At 39.4% G+C, this 27,843-nt stretch overlaps 2 protein-coding genes across 8 annotated transcripts; one reads left to right on the top strand and one right to left on the bottom strand.

The window, feature by feature from the left end:
• Positions 1-1,499: 1,499 nt before the first annotated feature.
• LOC113134021 (oxysterol-binding protein-related protein 1-like) lies at positions 1,500-20,836 on the top strand. Of its 7 annotated transcripts, none has more exons than XM_026313198.2 (28): positions 1,500-1,597; positions 1,834-2,013; positions 2,101-2,186; positions 2,279-2,353; positions 2,552-2,663; positions 2,751-2,836; positions 3,344-3,488; positions 3,659-3,726; positions 4,632-4,676; positions 4,810-4,883; positions 5,090-5,153; positions 5,312-5,413; positions 5,523-5,648; positions 5,797-5,875; positions 6,276-6,382; positions 11,932-12,100; positions 13,516-13,708; positions 15,469-15,544; positions 16,235-16,369; positions 16,571-16,668; positions 16,797-16,979; positions 17,085-17,192; positions 17,436-17,525; positions 17,701-17,827; positions 18,673-18,789; positions 18,944-19,067; positions 19,153-19,243; positions 19,699-20,836. In XM_026313198.2, exons 2-28 carry the CDS (start codon positions 1,890-1,892, stop codon positions 19,799-19,801), a joined length of 2,907 nt encoding a protein of 968 aa, XP_026168983.1. In that variant the 5' UTR covers positions 1,500-1,597; positions 1,834-1,889; the 3' UTR covers positions 19,802-20,836. The 7 variants fall into 7 exon arrangements, with proteins under 7 accessions (XP_026168983.1, XP_026168984.1, XP_026168982.1 ...); XM_026313199.2 differs by having other exon boundaries at positions 1,506-1,597; positions 1,831-2,013; positions 11,932-12,034; XM_026313197.2 differs by having other exon boundaries at positions 1,506-1,597; positions 1,831-2,013.
• Positions 20,837-21,554: 718 nt separating this feature from the next.
• Positions 21,555-27,843, bottom strand: LOC113134022 (tetratricopeptide repeat protein 39C-like). The gene is made up of 14 exons (XM_026313204.2): positions 27,698-27,843; positions 26,488-26,536; positions 25,937-26,065; positions 25,657-25,771; positions 25,062-25,470; positions 24,590-24,758; positions 24,374-24,467; positions 24,185-24,292; positions 23,993-24,102; positions 23,774-23,897; positions 23,567-23,664; positions 23,323-23,427; positions 23,168-23,206; positions 21,555-22,547 (listed from the first exon to the last, which is right to left on the bottom strand). Exons 1-14 carry the CDS (start codon positions 27,841-27,843, stop codon positions 22,458-22,460), a joined length of 1,785 nt encoding a protein of 594 aa, XP_026168989.1. The 3' UTR covers positions 21,555-22,457.

Here is a 27,843-nt window from a genome sequence, read left to right as displayed (position 1 = left end):
CATCAACAGTGACGCTATTAAGGAAACATTGCAGATTTTGTCAATGATCGCTCACAAATCTGCAAAACAAATCCAGTTGGATGCCAGTTGTTTAATGTACAGTTGCCTGAAATATCCCTTTTGTTTCTTCTTTTTTACTTTTTGTCTAAGCAGTTTGTATTTGTTTGGAATAATTGTTCTGATTTCTCAGACAATCACCGTTAGGATTTCACGTCATTATTTCTCTGCAACAATGAGTTCTGCAGCTATTCTAACAAATGCATCTGCAATTTAGGTATCTTAGCTGGCCTCTTTGAAGCTCTGCTGGTTTGTATTGTGTTGTTTTGAAAAGTCACATGACAAAGCACTGATTTACAGACTTATTTTACAGCTGACAAATGCTGCTCTTGCCTATTCAAACTCAAATAACCCACCCTCCACCTCGGCTGTATATTAGCATTCCCTGTGATGGAGATTCCTGTTCAACACAGCCCTGCAAAAAGCCATCCCTCTCCTCACAGATGACTAAGTAACTGACACATACCTTCGTTACACCATTACCTCCCATCTGCATCCCCACCAGATATGCACATATCTCAGGGGACCTAATTGCTTGAACTATAAGCAAGGCTTTCAAAGCCACACACAGAGAATTGACCTTCAACAACTCAAAATGTCGTGAGCTTCAGTTTTCTAGATGTAAGAGCCCAAAATGTCTAGAATGAATGACCTTTAAAACAAAAGTCAGTTGCAGTTTAGCGTAGGCAGGTAAACTGTGGCTACTATGTGCAGGGGTTTTTTTTTTTTTTTTTGGTATGATATTTGCCAAAACATTATTTAAGAGTCTCTTAAGCAGAAGCTTAGAAAACAACTCTAACAGCAAATGCTCCCATCTAGTGTACAAAAGAAGAACTGGTCTCTGATGAGTATTTTAATTTGTTCATCAACACTATAAGATTAGGACAATACAGTAAATGGTTATGTTACAGTAACATTTTAACTACTACCTACATTTAACGCAGGGTACATAATGATTAGTCAAGTTATGCAATCCAGCTTCCATAGCAAAACTATATAAATCTAATTCTTTTTATTTGAAGCCAAAGAAATACACACGTGGCAATCCTTAACAGGTGTCCAGACTTGTGTGTTAACAAGGAACCCAGAAGATCATTTAAAGACACTGTTGTTCTAAAGACATATCTCCCCAGAGACTGCTCTAATCACATAACTGTGCAATGAGTGATGCAAGATTTTAACTCATTTCCCAAATTGCAATTTTGCATCCACCATCACAACAAAGTTAGCGACCTGAAGACAACATGAAAAGAAAAGAAAAAACTGCTTATTTTTGGTTTATTTGTTTATTTTTAAGATGCAAGAAGGAGATGCAATCTCTGTGAACACGGGGGATCTGGGTGTAACTTATCCCAGGTTTGTCTCTGCACCGGTTAGCAGCTGCTGGTCACGTGATAGTTGGCCACGGCTGTCAGCTGATGAGCAAACGATCACATTTCAGCTGAGAGGTGGAGTGTGTGTGTGTGTGTGTATATGTGTGTCTCTGGACCAGGCCAGAGGCTGAGGAAAGTTGGACGAATTCCGGTGTAAATATCGTCAGGTGTGAGTCTGAAGTTCTTATCTCATTTTACATTATGTTGCTAAGCCTTATAGCAAGTTTGTGTTCCGGGAAATGTGCTCCCTGATGTTACTCATTACTCTTAGTGGTCGGTGGTTGTTGGTGTAACATTAAACTTTAAAATCACTGTCATATTAACTCAGACCAGCGTGAAGTGCCAGAGGAAGAATTAAAGTCGTACTCACTCCTTTAATACCGCGTGTGTCCCTGTCTAGTAGCTTTGTTTGGACACGTGTTTAATGTAAGGGACCTGCCACATGAAGCCAAAGTTGTTATGGAAGCAAACACACCTGAGGACCAGCTTTTCCGTTATGCTAAAGAGGGAAGCTGTGCAGCTATTCAAAGGCTCCTGCAGTCCAGGATCGAGAAAAGCACCTGCCTCAACATCAACTGTAGATGTAAGTAGGGAAAAAAAACAAAACAAAGGCAGTTACACATCAGCAGGTGAACAGGTGAACTGTTTATTTTTCTTTCCGTCACTGTAGCTCAGTCTAAAGCCAGCTCAGGATGGACCCCCCTCCATCTGGCCTGTTACTTTGGCCACAGTGATGTTGTGGAGGAGTTACTCAAGGTGAGGGCTATGTTGTTCAAATGATATCTGAATATCATGTTCAGTACATATTCTGCAGCTAGTGAACTTACCTATATGGAACTCCTTTGCAGGCAGGCGCTGATGTGAATTTGCAAAACAACATGGGTGACACACCTCTGCACAGTGCAGCCTACACTGGAAGAAAGGTAGAAGAAGGAGAAATTGAGTTGCTTCTCTGCTGTCTGCATTGAAACTTGTGATGTACTTCATTCCCAGCCAGACTAATGTCAGCTACAACCACTGTCACAGATTCCACCAAATATCTACCTGTCCCCTATGACCCTGACAAGTTATGGTCAGATCTTTGTTTTTTGTTTTTTTTTAATTTACTTTGGACCCTTAAGGAAATTGTTCTGCTGCTGCTGCGGTATGATGCCTGTGCCAACATAATCAATGGAACAGCTCAAATCCCCAAAGATGTCACAGAGGATGATGAAATCATTACAATGCTGGAGGGTATGAAATGATGGGAATTTTTGCTGATGGCTTCTCATTACTGAAGTCATCTACCCTTGTTCTAAAAACAGTCTCTGGTTTACGCAGCTGCAGAGAGGAGGGAGACGAGGCGGCGGGAGGAGAAGCTTCTGGAAGCAGCCAGAGAGGGGTACATCTCAGTTCTGTCTGAATTGGTTAGTGTCCTTTTGTTGAACCTTGGCTGAATTTCTGTGTATGTCATTTTGTTTTGATAACATTCACATAATTAAACACAGCTCAAACTGCAGATTTTGTATTCATCTCTGCCCAGATTGACATTAATCAGCACTATAAACACTACAGCATTATAGTTGTACTTGTCTGATTTTTCAGTGGTAAAATTGTACATATTTTGGATAATAGATGATGATCTCACAGATCTGAGACTCACTCAGGAGGTGAGAAGTTTACATCCAAGATTCCCACAGACAAGATAATACCTGCCAACTGTCCTTAAAACCTGCTCTTTGTTTTTGTTTGTTTTGAGAAAACCAGTGTAGATCACCCACAGATATTTTTAAAATAAGCACAAAATCAGAGCTGTAAATATCCCTAATTCTGAAGTGTATTCTGGATTTAAGTTGGATAATTTGTAAGTGTTGTAAATGTTGCTCTCTTCTGATTTGTTGATTTCTACGGTTCAACTGTCTCCTGTTCTCCAGCTCAGTGGAAAGGAAGCTCCAGATATTCACTGCAGGGATTCAGTGGGTAACACGCCCTTACACTGTGCAGCCTACAGGGGGCAGAAACAGTGCATTATAAAGCTGCTCAAATGTGGAGCTAGCCCCAGTATCAAAAACAACAATGGTATATCACTATTTTGTTTTTGTCATTATTCTGATATGATGGTTTTCACATTTTGTTTTCAAGTATTGTGCAAACATGGACATGCAAAATCTATATTCTGTTTTTTTGTTTGTTTGTTTTATGCTGTGTCTCCTGATGCACAATTTATTATTTTACTGATTGTGTTGCAGGACAGACAGCCTTGGACCTGGTCCGTATTGATGAACTAAGACAGTTTCTAGCAGCCTATCAAGACAAGGTCAGGACAAATAACTATAAATCTGTGACTTCTCTTTGAATTATCAGCTGTGGCCATTCACAAATTTAAGGTATTGTTGAACATTTTCTTTAGATGTTGTAATCCACATTATGCCAAAAAGAGTGCATCTGCTTTGTGCCAGTGGGTCTGGTGTACGGTCCGACTAGAGCCCTCAGCTTCAGACTGGATTGCTAATAAATTTGGTATTTGAATCTGGTTTACAAAGGATGATTCCTTTATTCCTTTGTTGATCCGATGGCCTCTGTTCTAGCACAACCATTGAGTCTAAACTTAGCTAGGAAAACTAAAAATCTAATGAACAGATTTCTATGACATTTACTTAGCTCATTCATGTTTCCCACCGGATTAACCACTGTGATTGTAGGCACTCAGCTAGCTAATAACTCAAATTTTTTTGTGCTTAAAGTCTGTACTTGGTGTGTTCAGCTCCTTAATCATAGATTCAGTGTTTGCATATTCACCTTTAGAAGAAAGATAGCATTAACTTGACCTACATTTAGGTGCACAGAAACTATCTTTCTGTCTTTTCACATATGTTTGTATACAGTATGCTCATTTTAGGTCTGTTGACTGCGGAGGAGAAGCCTTGTAAGTCAGCATTACTTCTTTTTGCTTGGATGTCAGATGAACCAGGCAGAGCTTCACCACAGAGGATTGCATAGTCACAGTGGAAATAAAAAAAAAAAAAAAAAAAGCACAGCCAAGCCCTAAGCTATTAAGCAAATTAAAATATATGTTAGTTACCCCTGAAATTATGCAGGTTTTATAATAATAATAATAATAATAATAATACACTGAATTCTCATCTCACCAAAAACTCTTCAGCCCCGTCAATCACAAACAGTCTGCACAAGTCTAAGAATTTTTTTTTTTTTTCCCCAAAGGATATCAGCAGTGGTGTGCAGAAAATGGAAGGCACTCTTTGGAAGGTACCCAGATGGTGAAGTGTATTTTTTTTTCTACCCTTAATATGTCAGGCAATGTTTTTGTTCAGGCTCTTCCACATTTGATTGCACAGACTTTTTCAGTTGATCTGTTGTTGACTTTGAGTATCTTTGACAGAGTTCCCGCTTTCTTGGCTGGCGGTCCCACTGGGTGGTAATTGAGGGTGGAACTCTCTTCTGGTATCCCAGACAGTGAGATAACTTAATTTGTATGCACATACTATGCACATGCTTCATATATTTCATGTATGGTATGTACAGAAGTTTCTTTACCATTGTTTAAAAAGCCATATTGAGCAGTTTGTACTGTAGTGCTATATTTTACTATATACAGTGTGTATCTGCTGTGCTTTCATCTATTTTGTTTTGTTTTGTTTGTTTGTTTTTTTGTTTCCTAGGGCTGATGCAGTTGCTGGCGTCAGACAACAGGGCTGCAAGTCTCTGACACAAGCCTACTGCATGGTAGATTTTACAGTTTTGAGATTCTGTAACAGCTTGACCTTTATGACTACGCAAAGATGCTGAGTTCTTACGTGTTTCAGATCACATTCAATTTTTAACATGTTTCACATGTAGTGCACCAAGCATGACCATAAGTGATGTCATGTTTGTCATTGCAGGTCAAACCATGGGACCATTGCTTCTTCATGCTCAAGTGCCTCGATGGCACCGTTCATTATTTTAAGGTGCCTTCAAAGACTGATTCAGTGGCAACAAGAAAAGTGAGATGTGATTCACCTTCTATGCTTCTGCTCACCCAGCCACAGCTCTTGGAACAGGCTAAATGATTTGTCTATGTGCTGACAAATATGTAAATGTCTGTCCACTTAGAAATGGTTGGATGCTTTTGAGGCACATTCATTCTATAGCACTCGCCACTGCACTAAAGAACAGATGATCACTGATGAAGATGGTGAAGGTGGTGTGCAGGTGGGGAGTCTGACACAAGCCCTTCAGGTAAGATTATGTTCAAAACTTTTAAATATTCTGTTGTATCAGGTAGGATAGTAGTGCTTTGTTTCAACTGTGCATTAAAAATCCATGTTTGTTGTTAGATTGAGCAGTGAAGTCTCCACAGTTTGTCTCTTGATCTGCACTCCTGCAGGCAGCCAGCACTTGCCAGCAGAAATTGGAGAGTGAAGTATCAATATTTCTATCTATGGTGAAGAATGAAGAGAATTTTGGTAAGGCTTCCAGACTTTGTCACATACCGGTGCAGTTATTACTGTATCCAAAGGTCCGTGACTATTTTTAATCAGTAGAAAATATATTTCAACAGTTTTGATAAATCATTCATTATTTAAGTTGGTTTTTATTGAAGAATGCTAAACATTACACACTTCTCAAATGTGAGGATTTACTGCTTTTCTTAGGTGAATATTATTGTGAACTGAAAGACTTTGACTGACAAAACAAACCAATTTGAAAACACTATTTTTGAATGAATGACATTTTGAGAGGGACCTTTATTTTGTTCAATCAGTTAACTGAAAAAATGTTAATGAATATAACTGTATTTTGCAGCCACATTGTATAATACTATGCACATTTTAAATACATCTATAATTATTTTCTTTTGCAAAGCATTGGCTGCTCCTCTTCTCTTGAAAGCCAAGGAGACCAGTGAGCTTTCCAGCGAAACTTGTGCTGCCCTCCATCTGTGCCTTGAATTGCTGTCAAAACAAGAAGAGGTAGAGAAACGTTTTTATCGTCTTTATAAACCATGCATCAGTATGTACAGGGTTCAGCAAACACACACAATACATTACAATTATATTTCTGCCATCATATCATTCCACACATAATTCAATGCAGTCAAAACTCCAGAGACTTTATTAGGATTTATTTGTAGTGTTTGTTACAAAAGTGAAAGTGCTTTCCTTGTGATGCAAGACAAATTTCTGACATCTAATTTATCTAATATTAAAGAATCATTTCCTATACTGAAGCTGATGTACTGAAGCACATGCTGTGCTCTTATTGGTTGAATAAATTATATTGGATGATTACAAAATCCTCGAACCCCACCCCCCCACACACACGCCCACCACCCCCACTCTTACGTTAGGTTCTCCATACCAATCAGATTTCATGTTTGTGTGTGTGTATGTGCACGTGTGTCCCCTGTCCACCTGTCCTAGTGGCTGTCCTGTGCCCTTAGGGGGGTGGGGAGTAATGGAAGAGTATTGTAATCACTGGCATGTTTGTCGAAAGGACACAGACAAGATTCGCTTTTATGCTTAGGTCTGCATTCAGTTTGCAGAACAGTGTAGACACACACGGACACCCTTGGATGTAGATCCACACACACTCGCTCTAGGGAAAGGCTGTGCATTGAGTGAGGGAACTGAAGCGCGTGCATATTCACAGGCTCAGCTGGAGATACATGCATTCACCCTCACACGGGGGAAAATTCACTTGCAGGCACACTTCCACATGCCAGAGCATCCGAGCACAGGAGAAAGAAGGGACAGTCACAGCACTTTTATGCAGCATCTGCACAGGTACAAACCACATGTTCTTTACTATATTTTTTTTGCCTTCTGCTTATTTTAATCATCTGCTGAACAACTGGCTGTGTTTGCAGTAAACTGGTCCCAAGACAAGGTGTGCGACATTTGAAGTTTGCCATAGATTGGTGTTCTTCTCATCTTTTTTATTGTGCTGATCTGAATCAGTGTGACGCGTTGGCATAGGAAGAAGCTACTCATTAATATGCACAGGTCATTCCTATGGATTTAATGATCTTACTTCAGAGCGTGAAATGGAGCATGTTAGAAGAGGTGCTGAATGTTACTTGGTCAATATCGCTTTTTAATGAGACCATCTTGTAATGTAATGAATTCTATCAAAGTGAAAGCATGAAGGGGGCACAGACTTAAATTGAAATGAGGAACTTTGGCTTTTAAGATATAAATGGAAGTTTTAACAATTTTAACACAGCAGTTCTTTTGTTTTACCATACTGTAAATTAAATTAAGAATTGAGAAATCATATATCAGTCCCACCCTTTTTTTTTTCTTATTGACCTTTGGATAAAATACGATATTTAAAAAATGGTAAGACTGTGTTGATTGTGGTTGCAGTATTGTATGTAGTAACAATGCTTTGTGTGTTAAACCACCTGCAAAGCAGGAATTAAGATCTTGTGTGTTGTGTTAGTGTGTGTTTTGCCGATTTGTAGTATAAATTGAAGATAACTAAATTCATTTAGCATCAAATACAATAAAACTCTGTTTTGGAAGTTGGCTTGCCCAACAATGCCCAAATGTAGCCTTTTTACACAGTTATGTATGCATTCCCAAACCACATTATCTTAGTATGAATTGGCATCAGCTGCCTTCCTGTCACAAGGAATAAGCCACCATTGTTATCACATGGAGGCTGAGGACATTCATTACAGTCTCATCACCCAAGAAGGATTGAGAATGTCATAACAATGGATGCTGAATCAATTCCTGACGACCAGATAGTATAATGAGAAGGAAATGTTTTAACAAGAATGTCACATGCGCTGGCCTCATGCTAAGCCACTGCTACTAGATGCACTAACTGGATTATATATCCTACAGTGCTGCTGTGGGCTGTATTAGGTAGTATTAACTCTAATCCTGCATTTTCATTGTCCTGCTACAGATGCTTTTGTTACTGCCACTTACACATTTGTTTTACAGAGCACATAATATACAGTACTTATGTTCTCTTGTAATTGTGCTTTGATGTCCGGGCAGATGTGTAATAGAGAACTACAATTCATAGCTCAAAGGGTTTTGCAGCAATTACAGTAGTGCCCTTCAGCAGAGGAGATGTGGTGTGACCCATTTCAGCTGCTGCTGCAGAACTAAAGTATGCTAGAGGGAGTGCCACATTTATACAGTACATGAAGGGCACAGTAAGACTGGTTGGTGACTACGTGGCTTTTAAAGGGAGGATGTCTGTGCTCCTGACTTTGCTTCTTCACAAAGCATGGTCAGAAAGATTGAGCTTCAAATAGACAGTACCTGGCAGAAACCTCCCTGGTGACAGGAACTCATACAGACAACACAGTTCATACCTCTAACATTTCTTGGTGTTTCTCAGGCAGCAGGCTTCCACTCCTGTCAGGAAAACAAATAGAGGCTTACAGCGTGAAGCCACTTAGTGCTGGCACACAGATAAGCAGATCTGTCAGTTTGTATTGCTCTGACGGCAGGAGAATGGCAGTAATAGTATCTTTTCTTTTTTCTCTGCAGTTATCCATAATTTTGTCTGCACTGTAAAAAAAAGCTGGTCGCCCCTCAAACCTTTAGGGATTGCAGACCATACAAAGTGCTGTTTGACCTTTACATCAAATATTGCCACATGGGTGTACTGACCTACTGACTGTCATCTCTCACCCTGAAGAGACTGAGTGCTGGTTCAATTTTCATGTTGGTGACCCCTTTTTTTTCATGTCATAAGATCTGTATAAGAAGGAAGTGAACTTTATCTGTATTCTGACCTTTTAGCCAAGGTTTGCTTTGCATAGATGGAGAAATACCTAGTTATTTTGTGTGATTGGTTGCTGCATTTATTGGCATTTCTCACATCATGCTTGAATTAAATAGTTTTTTAGTTGGTTAACTCCCAGTCACCATGTTGTCATGTACAGTTTGATCTGCAGCTAGTTATGCTTATAGTAGTGTATAATGCTATAAAACATTACAGCACAGAAAGCAAATTTTAGAATAAAGTAAACGCTCTACCGTTTGGGGTGTTGGCCAAGAAGCATCACTCCCAGGCTCCAGCGACAGCACACAGCCTCAGCAGGGCTTAAAATAGAGCTGTTTGTACTCAGGCAAGAGGATGCAGTGAGAGCGAAAGAGCTGGCTGGGATAGTTACACAACATAGTGTTCTGTTCCTGGATAGACTATTGAGCCAATTGCCTGGGACAGGGAGTGTTAAAATAGGCTCCTTTACTTATGCATATCAGATAGGCCTATGTCAAACAGTTATTGTTAGGTCATTGTCCTAATGCATTTTTGCTATTGTTGAGTAGACGCACACTAAAGATCAACAGCACATCTTACAGCAACAAAACAGTTGTTGAGAAAACCATAGATATTTGTATAGATATTTTTGAAACAAGAATTCAGCATCACTGAACAGGATCAGAACATCCACCCTGATGCTGTATTTCTCTTTCCCCACAGAGGATGACCTGGGCTGAACATACGCTATAGCAAGTGTGATGACAGCAAAAGTGAAAGTGTTAAGTCTTTGACTGTAGGTGCCAGACAGCTGTTATAAGCCTTGTGTGAAAGAATCTGCTAATAAGCTTCTGTCACAGTTCAAGCGAAAATCAGAGATAGCTCATACATATGTACCTTACATGTACAATTTTTTGTCTTTCACTTTTATAATGGTTTACATAAAATAATCATAGATAATTTTAGTGTGAGTGGGCCTGGGTATCACTGGGCCCTGCAATTGGCCTCAGACTGTGCTGTCATAAGCCTGCTGGGCCTCGTGACATGAGACACTGATCTCTAGTCCTAACGTGTGATTCACTTCACAACACATAGAAGTAGTGCAACTTTAGGGCATTTTTGAACCAACCAAATAGGTGGATACTTGACAGCATGACCCAACCTTATATCTGTATTATTTTTGTTCTGGTTAAAATACAGTGATGAACTGAACTTGTTAGACAATTTCATTTGAGAGCCAAGACCATTCAGTTTTCCAATTACCATCACTGTATAATTCTACTAGTCTAACCAATAGCTAATGCTTAGCTACTCCTCTGTACAATGTCACCAGCTACCATGTGTTTGTATTTATCTTCCTCATGATTGTGTCATTTCAAAATGTATTTATTGTAGCTTAAAATATATTGATCATAGGGATGTTTTTTTTTTTTTCCTTCTGCCAGTTAGTATTTACCTATTAATGCACATTAGTCATTCTCACTTTCCTAAGTGTGTTTGTAATGAAAAGTTGCTGTGTCAAGTCCTGGCACACTGAAGAAGTCTGGTCTGCATAATGTACTCCAAACAGCAGGTTCATAATAAAACCTTGGCTTAGGTGTTAGGGTTGCACCAATCGACCACATGTTGATTGGAATCAATAATATTCATTAAAAATGGCTGGATCAGCAGCCATTAAGCCTGTTGATCAGAAAAGGCTAATCAGCAAATAAATAAATGTGTCACTCAGCGTTTTACCCTCATCCATCATGTGTGATGAGCTACACCACACAGGCATCTGAGACAGTGTGGAGCTGCTGAATGCGATGGGACATTCAGAGCCATTGTTTATATATTGTATATTTAATTTAATTCATTAAATGTATATTTATGTTTAATTTATTTGTTACCTTATGGTTTTAAAAACTCACCAGACATTGGAAAGGGAAGATTGCACATTACAAAATCTCAACAATGACCAGATATTACTTTGGATCCTTATTGATCACATATTGGTGTGTCACAGACACACCTGGTTGAAATTTTTAACTTGCTTGAGCTCATCAACACATTTGTTGACTGTATCTTGCTGTGCAAATAAGTGGTAAGTACAGTACAAAAAATTAGACTGAACGTTTTGTTTTGCTTTTAATAGGAGACATTGGCTTTCCATTGCAGTCTCAGATTTACAGTGTGATTTACAAGCTCCTGTTTCTCTGACTCCGCTGCCTTCTACAAGGTGACTCCTGGAGTTTTATTAAACTCGAGGCGGTGCTTCTTGTTTATGATCCATGCAGTTTGCTTTGAATGCTTTTTTTTGTCTGTTTATACTACATAGGTCATTTGAGTTTAGAAATATCAATTTGAAGATTAACTGGATTCTTGTTTTTTATCATGTTAGTAAGGAATGACAACAGCAGTGTTAGACATAAGGAAACACTAATCTGGTCTGTCCCACAGTGGCATGGCTCAGGTTGCTCTGAAGGGACACTCAATCCATGGCTGCAGAGCTTTTGGACACCGGGGTTTTTGGTTCCAACTAGAGGAAACTAGATCTGTGGGCAGGGTTAGAACAATGACCTGCCATCAGCACAGCAAAGACACAAATGCTGTAAACCAATACTTTTATATCAATTAAACCATCAATCACTCACAAATGTGATACCAACACTGTCTGGATTGTACCTATGGAGCAGATTTGTTAGGTTGTATGTTGTATATATGTGTATATATATATATATATTCCATTTAATTTTCCTTGTCTATGGTATATGCTGTGTGTGTTATATGTCCGGTTTACCCGTGCTTGCAGGTGTGGAATCTGAAGTTAGAGCAAGAGGTAGAGAAGAACAAAGCTCTGTCTGAGGCTCTGCAGACCCTGGCAACTGAGCACCACGAACTCAAGCAGTCCCTAAGTAAGAGCAGGAGGTCGTCTACCCTCAGTACCCTAACTGAAGATGACTTTTATGATGCTTTGTCAGGTCAGTAACCCTTAGACAGGCATGTTAGTTTTTTTTTGGTTCCATGTGACCAACACATCCCTATAATACATCTGCTTTGTTTTATAGTGCATCTTGGATGGGTCATAAACAAGACAAATTAAGCACTACCTTTACTACTTCCTCTCCTTGTACTTTGAACTGGAAATAGTACTGTGAAAATGCATTGCTCATTAATTTCTCCCATTGCAGAGATTTTCTTATAGGTCTCATGTGGAGTTTTGACTAATAGTAATGCAGGAGAGAAGTGCTTTTACAAAGTTTATTCATATTATGCATAAGCATACAGACATTTCAGCTGCTGGTTTCATACTACTGCACTAATTGGCAACCATAAAGCAGAAAGACAAGGAAGAAGAGTGCGAGCTTCGAAAGTTGGATGTAAACAATGCACAATTTATTAAATAAATCTGCTTTGTAAATGTTTTATGAGGACAAAATGCCTTCAGCATGTTTGTCAGGACTCACAGATAAACAATGCATTTTGGTGAGTAGCTGAACATAAACACTGAACATAAATGTAGCTGCTACAGGAAAACTCCTCAGGGGAACTGTAAGAATTGTAAAGTATTACATACTCATGTCACAGCAAGTGCCTCTAACAGCACATTTTATTCCAAACGGTTTCACAGTTTTCAGTTCTCACTTCCTTGTGTCTACTTCTCCTCTAGTTAAGGTTAATTGAATAATAATTTGCATTGCACTGTTTTTTCCTGTGGACTTTGAAATACACTACAAATTATTAGATAATAGCGAGAAATTAAATAGCGGCTACTATAGGTTTTGTATAATATTTGCTTACATAAATTTTGATATTTTAGTTTGTTTGTACAGAGCATGTTTATGAATCAGCGTTGTATCTGCGAGCACCTGGTACAGCCATGCATCTGCTTGTTTTTAATTCAGTTCTGTCAACACATAATCGAAAATACAGGTACCTGTGCTTACAATAAGTGTTCAAGACTCAGACTAGCATATATACAGTTCTCCATCATGCTTTGTGTATGTGACAGTACCTGTACTGTCACTGATGGTGCCAGTTAGGGGAGGAGTAGCATCCAGCAGCACAGAGCAAACAGTGTTGAAATGAAGCCTGTCTGTGGCCTCTCATTGGAACACAATCCTCAGGTGGGGTTTGGCTGGAAGCAGGGAGGGGACAGTTGGAGAGGAACTCAGGCACAGGTGCTTATTTGTGGACAGCATACTGTTGAGGCAGCAGCTTTCTGCCACAAGCCTCTCGGATCTGTGTGCACGCCTGTGTGTGTGTGTGTGTGTGTGTGTGTGTGTGTGAGTGAGAGAGAGAGAGAGAAGAGAGAGAGAGAAAGCAAGCAAGAAAGCAAGCAAGCAAGCAAGCAGTTGGCATGACCTGGGATCTGGCCCTTGTCGTCATCTCACAGAGTCGGAGTCTGAACTTTCTGTGAGCGGCTTCCTGTCTGTGGCCAGTCATTCCTGTGAAGAGGACGAGGGGAGAGACACTCCCCTTCTCAGCAGCCTCCGCGATCCCTGCGCTGTCAGGGGACCTACCGGAATGTCAGGGGAGGGTAACCATGGCAACCAACCAGCCCAGTACAATGGAGTCGATAAGCACAGGTGGGACACGCTCCAGTAATGATGTCATGCTTGTTTACTGGCTTAAATGATAGAAATGAGACAGGCAGAAATACAAATACATCCATGATCTCCAGGCAACCTGTTCTTTTTTTTTTGATATGCAAGACATAGGTTAAGGTAATTATGACAGCGGACGGCAGGATTTAATATAAAGCATCTTTATGTTTCTGAGTAATTTAAATACATTTTGCACATGTGGCATGTTGTCTGATGACAAGTTGCAGAATCAATCAGCAAGCAGATAGGTCAGTAAATGGCACAGCTGGTGTAATGAGATACCACCTTTCCACTCCAGCTTGTTTTTGTATCAGGTGTTTTTGCTTGAGCACCTAATCCACAGAGAATAGCCTGGTTTGTTTTTTTCTTTTAGAGCCAACTCTCCAAGCGAACAGTCAACTCAGTGCTCTGTGTGTGCTGCTTTGTTCCGTGAAGATGTGACAGTGTCTTTCATTTCTCTGGATGCCTTTTCTGGCTTGGCCTCTCTTCCTTAATCCAACAAGTGATCCATGAATAATTTAGCATGTGCTGGCTCAAAGTAGGAGTTGGAGAAAAGGGGACTGGCTGACTGTCCCTGTGTGCATATGTGTAGCTTTGTGTGTGAGTGCGCGTGCTGGATATTAGAGATTTATGAGGTTACTGTTTATTTGGAATTACTCAGTCTGTCCCTGGTTGTCTGTACATGGGTACACATATAGATGTTTAACATTTTTCTATTACACTTCTATAATAACATAAATTCTTTTAAAAATCATATTCTAAGCTAAATCAGCAAAATTTACACAAACTGATTTTATCCAGCAGTGATGAAAACGACAGGTCATGTGTCTTTTGACATAAACCAGTAGGTACCATTTACTTTAGAAAATGGTTTTTCAGTCTAATGAAAGATTTCCTCTTGGCTAGAATGTTTTTAAGCAGGCTGCCATGCATTGCTGCTCTGCTTATTCTACAGATGGAGTAAATCCCCCACTCACTAACTCTGTTTATTTAGCTGAAGTAATGGCTTTTCTTTGTGTGGCTGTTTTAGCTGTCTTTTCCAAACAAGCGCACCACCTGCCTCCACCCAGTATACCTGTAAAACAGTCAACACAACATTGTCAGCAAGAATGGAAAATGAGCTTGGTCACAACCCAGGCTGAATTTACATAAGCAGCAAAATCTAAACCTTAGGGGGAGAAGGAAATTGGCTGTGTGTCAAACAGAGACCAGATAAATATTACAACTGACATTAATTTATCTAAACGATATGCAAATATATTATTATATTGAAATTATGTGACAAGTGTTTCATGCCAAATGTAATATGCAAATAAAGAAAAAATAAGGAGAGAATCTTGAAACCAGTCTAAAAAGCAACATGTGCAGTTGTACATCTAGTCATGGGTATTGCATGAGGCTTAACCAGAGCAGCTGAAAGCTCATTAGCTTACAGGTGTCAGGTGTCTCTTTCCAAATGGTAGGCCAAGCTATATTATATAAGAATGCAGTAGGCAAAATAGTGGTTGCAATGTGCATTTGACTCATTGTTTTCAGGAACTAGATTTGTGTTTGGTGTTGCATTAGAAAAGTGTATCATTTTGAATGTGGAGGAGAGTAGATCACATGTTCTGATCAATGTAAATTCCTCACTAATTAAACAATCTGATGATGGTGTAAGCATTTATTGTATTATAGGTACCTGTATATTATAGCAAATGATAGGGTCACTGATTCTGTTTCTTCATCTCTCCATACTGCAGAACATCTCTACCTGCTCCCATGTTTTCCAGGAATGATATCAGCATCTGGAGTATCCTGAAAAAGTGCATTGGCATGGTGAGAACAGACAGACTGGGGAAATAAATGCTGACAAGAGAATTTGTTTCTAAGTAGGTTTGTTGAGTAAGTTCTAAACTTGGGTAATTGTGATAAGTCAGGTTTTGTGCTTTATCTTTACTTTTTACCTGGAGTCCTTAGGGATCCTAGGATTCCTTCCGCTTCATAGCTGGATTTAATTACATGTATTAATGTCTGTTAATGTTTTATTCCCAATTAAATGTGCCTTACACACTCATATGCAATTAATTTGGCAGACTGCAGGTCAGTGTGGACACGGGGTGTGCTTAAACAATGTTGATGAGTGCATTCATGTTTGCTGAATTAAAATAGTTTTGCCTGTCTTCCCTTTTAAACTGTAAAACACTTTATTAAATGTCGTATGTGCATGTCAAGGTTTCTTTCCTAACACCCTAAAATGTGCCCCAGACATCCCAGTCATGTTGAATAATACAGTTGAAAGAATTTTGTTGAATTGTGAAACGACCTTTACCATCAATATTATGAAACATTACAGCCCACGCACACATGCATATGAATCTTCAACCCATGATAAAAAGTGTACTTAGTTTATACATATGTTAGGTTTAACATAGAAGTGCTTCATTTCAGCTCTTCTCTATTCAGTAATATGTCCTGCTTACACGAAAGTCTGTGCGCTGTTTTTCTCCTCTCCTGCTCTTATTTCAGGAGTTGTCAAAGATTGCCATGCCTGTGATATTTAATGAGCCTCTGAGCTTCCTTCAACGGTTAACAGAGTACATGGAGCACACCTACCTCATCCACCAAGCCAATGCCACAACAGACTCTGTTGAAAGGATGAAGGTATCACCAAGCTCAGGCTTACTGTTCAATAAAAACATAAGATTGAATAGTTTGTCTCCAAAGCAGTATGTCATTACTTATTTTGGATGAAATCAGCAGAGTAGCTTTCCAGCATTTCCTAAAGTTTTATTCTATCAAAGTTTCAATCCATAGAATTAGTTGTCTGTAATTTAGTCGTCATAAGTGTCCATTGTTGTGTAGTGTGTTGCAGCATTTGCTGTGTCAGCTGTGGCATCACAATGGGAGAGGACTGGGAAGCCTTTCAACCCACTGCTCGGGGAGACCTATGAGCTCATCAGGTAAGACAGCAGACCATCTTCAATTCACGGATAACAATACATAAAATTGTTTGCATTTAGTTAATATTTACATTTTTAGTGGCCTTTGCTACAGTACAAGTAGAAACAATTTCTTTGTTTTCCATCAGAGATGATTTGGGCTTTAGGTGGGTGTCAGAGCAAGTAAGCCATCACCCTCCAGTCAGTGCCTTTCATGCTGAGGGCCTCAAGGAGGATTTTGTCTTCCATGGTTCCATCTACCCCAAACTCAGGTTTTGGGGAAAGAGCATCGAAGCTGAGCCCAAAGGCATCATCACACTGGAGCTCCCAAAGTGAGCACACACACAGATTCACTTTGTAAGTCTGATTTAATTCATATTGAGGCGGTGTGCACTTAAGTTATTTTCGTCTTTTCCTTTGTGTCTTTGTCTGTGCAGATATAATGAGGCCTACACCTGGACAAACCCCACTTGCTGTGTCCACAACATCATTGTTGGTCAGCTTTGGATTGAGCAGTATGGCAACGTGGAAGTTATCAATCACAAGTAAAAGAAATTCACTTGTCTTTGTGGTGTCCTCTGTATATGTTTGTCTGTAAACATGCTTGTCTAGTGCCTTGGTCTGCTTTAAGATCAAGCTTATTGATCATGGGAGCAGAACAGGGAAAGTTTCTATTGGAATAGAAGAATGTGGGCAGGATAATTATGGCATGGATTTTTAAAAGCCTCAGCTCACAGATGGAGGAATAGTAAAGGAGAATTGGTAAACAGACTGTCATTCTCTGGCAGGACCGGAGAGAGATGCAGCATGACGTTTAAACCATGTGGCCTCTTTGGAAAAGAGCTCCATAAAGTGGAAGGATACATCCTAGATAAAAGGTGTTCTCTTCATTTTCTAAGGATTTTGTTATTTATTAGGTGTCCAGTATTGTCACATTACTTACCACATTGTACTTGACTTTCACATGTAATGTAACAAAAATATATATTTTATTTCATATCAGAGACATCTGAAGCTCAGTTTTATTGACATTTGTTCTTGATGTGTTTACAGTAAAAAGAAGCTTTGTGCAATATATGGAAAATGGACCGAATGCTTGTACACAGTAGACCCTGCTACTTTTGATACCCACAAAAAATCTGACAAAAAAAGCTCGGATGACAAAAAGGGAAGTAAACAGGTATCAGGTTTTACTGCTTTCAGAGTTACAGTACCTATGTTCTGCCTCCATGGGTTTAAGGTAGACTAGCGCTAATACAGCGGGTAAAATAAGTATTGAACATGTCACCATATTTCTCAGTAAATATATTTCTAAAGGTGCTATTAGGTGCTATTTTACCAGATGTTGGTAATAACCCATGCAATCCACATATGCAAGGAAATCAAACCATAGATGTCCATAAATTATGTGTAATAATGTGAAATGACAGGAAAAATGTATTGAATGCGCTTACTGAAATGAAAGATGAAAAGTAGGGTGGACATTTCAGCAAGACAATGATCCCAAACACACAGCCAAGGAAGCTCTCAATTGGTTTCAGAGAAAGAAAATGAAACTGCTAGAATAGCCCAGACAATCACGTGACTTGAATCCAATTGAAAATCTATGGAAAGAACTGAAGATCAGAGTTCATAGAAGAGGCCCATTGAACTTTCAAGACTGGAAGACTGTTTGTGTGGAAGAATGGGCCAAAATTACACCTGAGCAATGCATGTGACTAGTTTCTCCATATAGGAAGCGTCTTGAAGCTGTCATTACCAACAAACTATTATGAAGTGTTAAATAAATTTCAGTAAGCACATTCAATACTTTTTTCCTGTGTCATTTCACATTATTACACATAACCGAATTCATAGACATCTATGGTTTGATTTCTTTGCATGTGTGGATTGCATGGGTCGTTAGCAACATCTGGTGAAAATTTCATGTCAATAACACCTATAGAAATATATTTACTGAGAAAAAATGGGGACGTGTTCAATACTTATTTTACCCGCTGTATATGTGTTTGTCTGTGGCTGCAGAACAGTGTGGATGAGGAACCAGAGGAGATGCCTCCACCCGATGCTGAGACTGTCCAGGTCATTCCAGGCAGTGAACTCATCTGGAAGATAACGCCACGGCCCGACAACTCAGCCAAGGTAAGAGAACTCAGGGATGGCAGGTGTGATCAGAATGTCAATTTTATAAAAGAATAACCTGACACATAATTGCGGACGAGGTAGTTGTGTAATTTAGCTGCCTCACATTTTTGATCCCTCAGTTTTTGTGATAATTTTATTCTCTGTGTGGCAGTTCTATGCATTCTCCACATTCGCTATGCAGCTAAATGAGCTAACGAAAAGCATGGAGGGAGTCATTCCTCCCACAGACAGTCGCCTCAGACCTGACATTTGCGCCATGGAGAACGGAGATATAGGTACAGTATATGACCATGTTTTGAGTCCCCATTACGCTACACCAGCTAAATGCCCTGTTCAGATTTCTGCATTTACGCTTTACAGACTTGGCAAGTGCAGAGAAGAAGAGACTTGAGGAAAAACAGAGGATGGCCCGGAAAAATCGCAACAAAGCAACTGAGGAATGGAAGACAAGGTGAGTCACTGAAAAAATGTGATCCAATGTTTTTGCTCATGTGTTAACTGTGGGCTTTTTTATTAAATGTCTTCTTATTGTCTTGTGTTGTCAACTATGCATTCCACTTTATTGTAATTGAAAAGGAATGCTGCACTTGGCCCAAGGTTTGGTTCAAAGCTTTGCTTTCTTGCTGCTGTTTGCTTTTGTGTGAAGTGCTGCACTACATCACCCCCCTCTGGTCTGCCTATAGAACTGCAATTGTGTGTGTTATTTCAACTCATCAAAATACTGATGCTTTAGTTTGAACAAGGAAGACTTAGCTTTTTTCCAATTGTAGACAATAGCACCTTACCAATGTTATGCTTTTTGTGTTTGTCTTTTTCCTTCTTCTTAGTTTTCTTATATTATTTAATCTGTCTCTGTAATCTATAAATGCTGTCTAGATATTAATCTTCTCATTGTTAAATCTCTAGGTGGTTTCAGCAAGGACCCAACCCACACAACAAAGCCCAGGACTGGCTCTACTTGAAAGGCTACTGGGACAGGAACTACCCTCAGCTGCCTGACATCTATTAACAAGTAGTAACACAAACTCATACCACACACATGGATATCTTCTTTTACCACCTGTGGATTATATGTTGGTATTGTATAAAACAGCAGGGAGGATTAAATTTATGAAAATATGCTTAAAACATGTTTTTTTAAAAGGCAGAAAAACACAGAGGTGCATATTCTTCAGTAGATGTTTGAACAAAAAAAAAGCACAAGAACTTTTTTTTTTTGCTTATTTATTATGGTTCTTGACCACTTAAGTATGGCATAGACATGTATAGGGAAAATTAGAATGTATTTTAGAAATATTTCATCTTAGATGGAGTGCTTGAACAGAAACCTCAGTTTTATTGTTTGTAGTTTGTCTATAATTCCTACTGGTTATGAAAACATTTTATTCATCATTGATACACAGACAAACCAGGCAGCACAGCTACAGTAGAGTCCATAATTGCATCCTGAGGGCATCAATTAGCTGTTAAAGTCTGTACTATAAAGCAGAGCAGTATTAAAATACACTATTTTGGTACATTGGCATTTGTTTCCACTTCCCAGCACAGTGAGTGGGTGATGCAGATAGTTTAACTAAATGCAATTTTCCTGACTGCTTGTTTGTAAAAGCTACTGCAATAGATTATTCTGTCTGTGGCTGTTTCCCTGCAAAGATGATGGCCAAGTAAAATGTTATCATATCCAGCAATAGGGAAGGTCTATAGTACAACAGTAAGATTTTTCAAAAAAATGTTTCAACTATTATTAAGCCCTAAACTATGTACTGTATAAATATGTATAGACACTAATAATGTTGCACATAAGTCTACCTGAGTATGTGGACACAGTAGCACTTTTTTCTAGCTATACTAAGGCAGGGACACCAGCTCTGCACTTAAACATGTTTGTGTGTGTGTGTGTCTTGTGGTAGTTATAATTAGCTATGTGCATTGACCTAATTGAAATCTAACTATAACAATAAATGCATGTGCATCACTGTAACTATGCAAACCTCTCCTCCTTTCCAGTTAAGCACTGAATATTCATTCTGTCATGTTGTGGATAGCTGCTGTTTGTTTTGTTTTTTTTCTTTTATCAAAGGTATCAATAAAACAGAATTTCTATTGTTGCTAAATAAAAGCTCAATGTTACATGAATACCCATTGGTTTGTGACATTTGTTTTGCTTTTATTTGGCAGCTCAGACATACACACAGGATACATGGAGACAGAGGTGGCACCGGTCACTGCCTGGATTTGAACCACTGATATATTCTGTGCTCCTGCATATGGAGCATGCACCATAACCTCTTGCCTATCAAGATATGCACAATATCACTGTGTCCTCAATGTGCCCCACTTCTGTCAACCAAACCCTGTCTTTGCACTCCTTACTTCATGATTTACGTTTTTGCAGATGGTTTCACTTGAAGACCCCTAAGGGATCCTGCTAGATGGGTTGCCCAATGTGTATACTGAGTGCGAATTAAATCTGCATGTGATGTAAATTCCAGGCCATAAATCCTAAACCACCAAACTTTGTTTTATACAAGTATTACTAACATAGAAATCAGCATAGTGGTAGGTACATAGACAAGCAGATCAATTTCATGGTGTTGCTCTATATAAGACAATGCATGAGGTAAGCCATTACTGTGTAATGCAGAATTTATAAACGTGATCTTCAGCTTTGCCTCAATCTTTACATTCCAGTTTTAAAAGCAGCAGAACATTTAGTTTTGAATGAACAGCATATAGTATATTTTCAAGAAGGACACCAAAGGTTATATTTCATCATCTAAACTGTTTTATTTTGTCATATCTAAAAAGTCTTGTACATAAATCTGACAATCAGTGCTTTACTATTAGAATTATTACAAAAGTAAACTTAAGTCATTGTATTTATTAGCATTTTATGTAAATCATTTCAGAATAAAGAAATTCTTGTTGCCCAAGGCAATGGTTTATATATATCATGTCCACCTTGGTGTTCCATTTAAATATGATACCTAATCATACATTATGGATAAACCCATATTCAATTTTACAATATTAATTTTATTGTGTTAAATACAAAGAACTAGATTACAGCAAATAGTAGCACTGTGCACCTAGGCGACTCAAAAATGGCACAACATGACGTTGGCATATTATTAAAACCTGTGCAAAAGATATATACATGGATAAAAACAATTCTGCTTAAAAAGAGACTACTTAAAAAAAAAAAAAAATCACTGTTTATGCCTGTGGATTAGCAAAGCCTTTACAGCACAAATATAGTTACCAACACTGACATGGTAAGAACATCAGCTTCTGAAAGTCATAGGCTGAGCCATTCGTTTTAATTGCTTTGTGCCATTACTATAGATGACCTGACCTTATGAGAATCAGGAAAAACTGACCCTTTGCAGATGTGAAGGCTGAAGCCTCAATTTAATTTATTGTGCGGTACAGTAACAGGTAAGTAAAACACCTCTCGTGAGTGTTCCATAAAATAAAATACTTACTGTATATATTGCACACATTTTATAATGTATTGGCTCAGAATATGAAAATAAATATAAATTAGGACAGACAGGGAAACATAAGTGCCCAGAGCAGTGCTGTGTTTTTTTTTTTTTTGTTTTTGTTTTTTAACCCCCAAAGACATTTTCTTTCAGTTCATTTGGAAATGGAGGTAAAACTTGTCAAGGCTGGGCTGCAGCTCTCACAGAGGCGAGAGCTGAATGAATACGAACATGGAGCCTGTTTTCAAAGTCATAGCCGGCGTAGTCCTCCTGCACAGCCCATGAAAAAATATATATAAAAAATATTTTAAGTTCATTTTATCCATATTCTTGCCCACTAACAAGCTTCGCAGTCAGATAGGTGTTCTCACTGCCCAATCAGGTAGCACCATACTCTTAAAAAAAAAAAAAAAAAAAAAAACAGCAGATAGCTACTGTTCAGCTTCTGCTGGGTCAAGCAGAGCTGCATCTGCTTAGGCGTGCAGAGTTGACTGTTGGAGCCACTGCAGCATAACTGAGGCCTGTGCTGTCACTGGTAGCTGCCAAACCACTAACAAAGTCAACACTGCTGCACATCTCCAAAACAATTCAGGTGGCTGACACTACAGCCCACACACAGCAACAATAGTTTACTCTAGTTGTGTAGACACAGGTTGATGTAGTAGAGTTAGCTCATTTTTATTTAATGCATAAAAAAAGTTGAGACACTTTCTGGTGCTCTACTGAATCCACCGACTTAAATGGTAAACAAGCAGTGGCCTCACTGCTCCTTTACTGGATATGCTATCACCTAATCAGGGAGTGAGTGTATTGATCTGTCCCACAGTGGTGAGACAGACAACTCACCACTCACATGAGAAAAATAAAGCAAATAAAGAAACCTACTGCACCTTGGCTTGAAGCAATAGCATTCGGCCCTTCCCTGCAGTCTGGGGGGAAAAAACAGAATTAAATATTTAGATTATCTGACATCTCCACCTCCATTTCAGATAAGACTCTCTCTTTCAAACACACATATACAAAAAATAAATAAATAAATACTTGCCTCCGGGGAGTTCAGCAGCATACAACCCAGTTCATAGCAGGAGTAGGGCTGCACATAAGAGTTTGTGAGGCGACCAACCTCATCCCTCACAGCCAAATGGAAAAACTGAAAAAACAAATGACATACAGTATTAGTTCAAATCTGTTCTGGCTGTTATCACCACAGAGGTTCACTTTGATGAGCACACGGTTTAACTACAACAACCATATGAGTGCAGCATGTCATCAACTAAGCATGAAAATACCTGAATGGCATCTTTGGTATTATGAAGACATTTGTTTATTGCACCAAGAAGCAGGTTTTTCAGGCCTGCAGATGAAGCATCATCAATCCCCTGCAGCACTAAAGTGAGAAAAATTCCCAATGACACAACAAAGAAAAAAAAAAAAAAAAAAAAAAAAAACCTTCAAACAGAGCTTGAATTCATAACACAAGTGAAACTTACACATACCTTGTATCATTGTCTGCAGCTTAGCAGTTGAGCAGTTTGACAGAGCTTTCCACAGATAAAGTATCTCAATCACAGAGAGGATGCAGAGTTCTCTGGGCAGACTGGGGCTCCTTAGCTTCTCAGCCTGAAAAAAAAAAAAAAATGTGTCCGTACATCCATGATTCTCATTTTACTTTGAAAGATTTTTTTCATTTAAGAACCAGCTGGATACATACTCACCCTCTTCAAGGAGAACAACTCTATCTGATTGTTCTTGCGTTTGAAAAGTTTCTGAACGTCCTTAAAAACTGCGACAGCTCCATCCAGGTCACCCGTGGCTCCCTGGCAAACTACACAACACATTCATTAATACGAATCATGAGCAATAAACAAGTGGGACGGCTAAGCCTAATTCACCTGTACTGGTACTACCTCCAGTTAAATATGCGTAGTAGCACTGGGACCAGCGGGATTCAGACTTCAGTCTCTCAAACGCCCTGTAGGCTTCTTTGTAGCTGAGTTCGATCATGCTGCACCAACCTAAAGAGTTCAACAGTCAGAAATTATGATGCAGACAAGCACTGAGTGAGGTGCTTTGAAATCTGATAGGGGAAAAAGTACCTATTTCATATAAACACACGTGCTGAATCTCCCTCTGGTCAGAGGCCAGATCTAAGGCATCACTGAAGGATGTCAAGGCACTACTGATCTGGCACTAGAAAGGGGAACATTGCAGTGTGAGTTAAAGTTTCAGTGAGACAACATTGAGTTTTCCCAAGTCATAAGAATTCACCACAGGGCAGCAGATAATTAGGTTTATTCTTAGTATGTATTTACCTCAAGGCGTTGGACTCTGCCTTTGAAAAACATGAAGAGGGAGGAGTTTGGGTAGATGGCCTCCCTTTGTTTGAGAATGGATTTGGCTTCTGTGAGACCTGCCAGTGTGTCTGTGCCATCCAGAGCAAAGAAGGGCTGCACTACTGTGTGGTACCACAAGAGGGCCAAGCTGTAGAGGAAGCACAGACTCTGTAATGAGGGGCAAATATACTGTTTTATACAGCAGAAAAGACATTTTGTGCAAGTATTACTAACATAGAAGTCATTATTCCTACAGTACAAACATACTACAGGAATAATGGAATAAAAAATTTGCACCCCACCAACACAAGACAGGACTTCTCACAAAAATACCACAGTTCTTTCCTCCAACAATCATGTTTTGCTGTAATGTTTAGAACTGAACTGATCAGCTCATGCTTCAGTGACAGGCGGAAAACAGAGGCACAAACTTACTCACTCACATACTCACGTAGCTAATGGGGCCTTCATGTCCTTGCTCTCACTGGCATATGTGAGCGCTGACAGGCCCTGAAGGCGGTCACCAGGGAAGCCCAGCAGGTTGACGATCTTCAATAGGTGTGGGGGCACCATTGAGATACATAGGTGGAAGAGGCCGTAGCCAAAACTGACTGAACCCTTAAGCCGATCCAGAGCCTCTGGGCTTATACCGTCAAATCTCTGGGACGGACTTGGCTTGGCTGAAGAGGAGCGGCTGTGGTCAGACAGTTCGGAGGACGACGAAGACAGAGATGGGGATTGGGTCGCTTGTTGTTCTGAGGCCCTTCTTTTGCTGCCTTCTTGCAAATGTGTGATGTCATTGTAACATTTGTTGTACATCTTCCAGGCTTTGCGGAGGATCCAGCCTCCTTTAATGTACGCTGTTAAGAGAACAAATTTGGGGTCTGTACAAAAGCCATCCTTTATAATCCTTTAGTACTGGTAATTAAAATCTATTTTTCATTGGTTAATATCAAAACTCAGACTACAGAGCTGCAAAATTCATTGTTCTCATACTCACACTTGCGTTCTCTATAGTTAACCAACAAATACTAAAGTTTTCTTACCTGCCAGCTCTTGTTTGATGAAAGACAGCACTGCAAGGTAAACCTGGCAATCAGCAATAATGATCTGCCTCTGAAGCCGGTCCACTGCTGCCACCCCTGACCTCTGAGAGTCCGCCTGCCCACACAAACACCTCACACTTACTGTGCTATGACAAGACATGCTGGCAAGTTAAAAAGCAAACCTGGACATTATGATGCAATAAAAAAAAATGCTAATTTTCATACAAACTTTTATTTGTCCTCTACATTTGATTTTTAAGAAGTTGTTGTTGTTACTCACACTCCTCTTAATCTTGTTTTTAATGGTTTCAATGACGCCAGCATTGTCACTCTCACACAGCCTCTCTGTAGCTTTGAGGTCTTCAAACGCCATCTGCATTTTCTCCTCTTCAAACGTCATCATGGCATTCTACAAAAAAGGTCACCAGATAAACAACAATGCTTCATGTATTCAGCTGTAGCCAAAATGCTGGTGATCAGCAAGTCTTAAAAGTGAGCAAAAAGTTTAATCCTGGTTTGAATTTTGGATTAACCCTAAAGTCCAGAATGCAGGAAAATAAAGCAAGAGCCAAAGAAATTGAAGTGAATAATTACTGTGAATGAAATGGGTTGAAACTGGATTATAAAAATATTTCATTGCAAACCCTAACTCATTAGTCAGTCACACTTCTGTTTTTGTGTCTGGCTTTGTGCCCATCAAGAACACGAGGGGCACACCATGGACCACATCATGAAACACTACTGCTTTCTAAAGTGGAATTTCCAATCCCCTTAGTCAGCATTTGCAAAAGTGAAACAGTACCATGTTGAGGATGTTGCTTCTTGACTCACCAGAAAACTCACAAAACTGGCCCCAAAACTCATCAAAGGACTGTAGTTTCTAAAAAAGAAGATAAAGACAAGTGAAATGTCACTGCGAGATGCACACAGATTTAACACAAATGTGTCGCATGCTGCATGAAACTGGACTGATTCACTGCAAAGATATGAAGACGTTGAGGCAAAAGGTGATAATTAGGCGAAATACATCATACATCTATCCCTTCATAGTAGGTGGTGATTTACCTCAACTCCTGCACCCATAATGCAACACGCATTGATAAAGCAGGTAATACCAGCAGTCACATGTTCATTCTCAGTTGCTGCATGTCTTTTTTTTTTTTTTTACCTTCCCTTTTTTGCTGATGCAATCAAAACAGCATGACACTTTGGGCTAGATGCAATTAGTCAGTTAAGTGACCTTTGAGGTTCCAGCGGGGGGGGGGTTAGTGTCGTATTGAGGATGACGCCCTTCTGCAGCATCAACACTCAAGATGAAAGCAAATCATTCTCAGAGATAATCAAACCTTATGATAACATCAAAAACAACACAGAAAGACTGGAGTGCAGACCACATCCTGCACCGAGGAAGCGGACTCTGGTCCGCGAGCAGAGCTTTGGACTGGTGTACCTTTTAAACCAGGTCAACCAAAATAACAGTGATTGACATGAAAAAAAGAAGCAAAAATTAGTTTCATCAGCAAATCACAAATGTATATGTAGTCTTTCTTATCCTGTTCACACCCAAGTAGACTGGTTTGTTTTTTTCTTTTTGGGGGGGTATGGGGAAGGAAGTTTAATCTTTAAATTTTAACATTAAATTAGTCCAAGTCCAACAACTTGGTTTTGCACAACAAGCCACGTCAGGTGCAACCAACTAAACACAAGCAGCCCCATGAAGCCAAATCTAACACAAACTTGTTGAGTTTCAGAGAAAAGGCTGTGAAGTAGCTGACAGAAAGGTTAACCATCTTTGAAGACATTTAACTAATTCCACTCATTTACACTCTGGGTCTGGGTGTGGATATTTGCTCAGGGTATTAAAACAAGTTTAATCCTGTTTGTGACCACATCGCACTCTACACTCTTAACAATGTGGCAACATTACACACATCTGTCAAAACACTTAACAACCTCCTCTGGGATACATTATATTAACAGAAAACAGGCCAAATGACAATGAACCATCGGTGGTTGTGTTTGATGGAAAACACTCACAGACCTGTATGTCTTGAAGAGCTCGTCGCTCTCCTTAAACCCATTGTTGAGGAGCATATTGATCCCTTTCAGAGCCAGCTCTGCGTCGTTGATACGCTCCGTCTTCTCCTCGTCCACGCTCCCCAGGTCTGGTTCCGTCGGGTCCGCCAT

Source organism: Mastacembelus armatus, chromosome 17, assembly GCF_900324485.2.
Source record: "Mastacembelus armatus chromosome 17, fMasArm1.2, whole genome shotgun sequence".
NCBI classification, from domain to species: Eukaryota; Metazoa; Chordata; class Actinopteri; order Synbranchiformes; family Mastacembelidae; genus Mastacembelus; species Mastacembelus armatus.
This window is presented reverse-complemented; position numbering and strand designations above follow the sequence as displayed.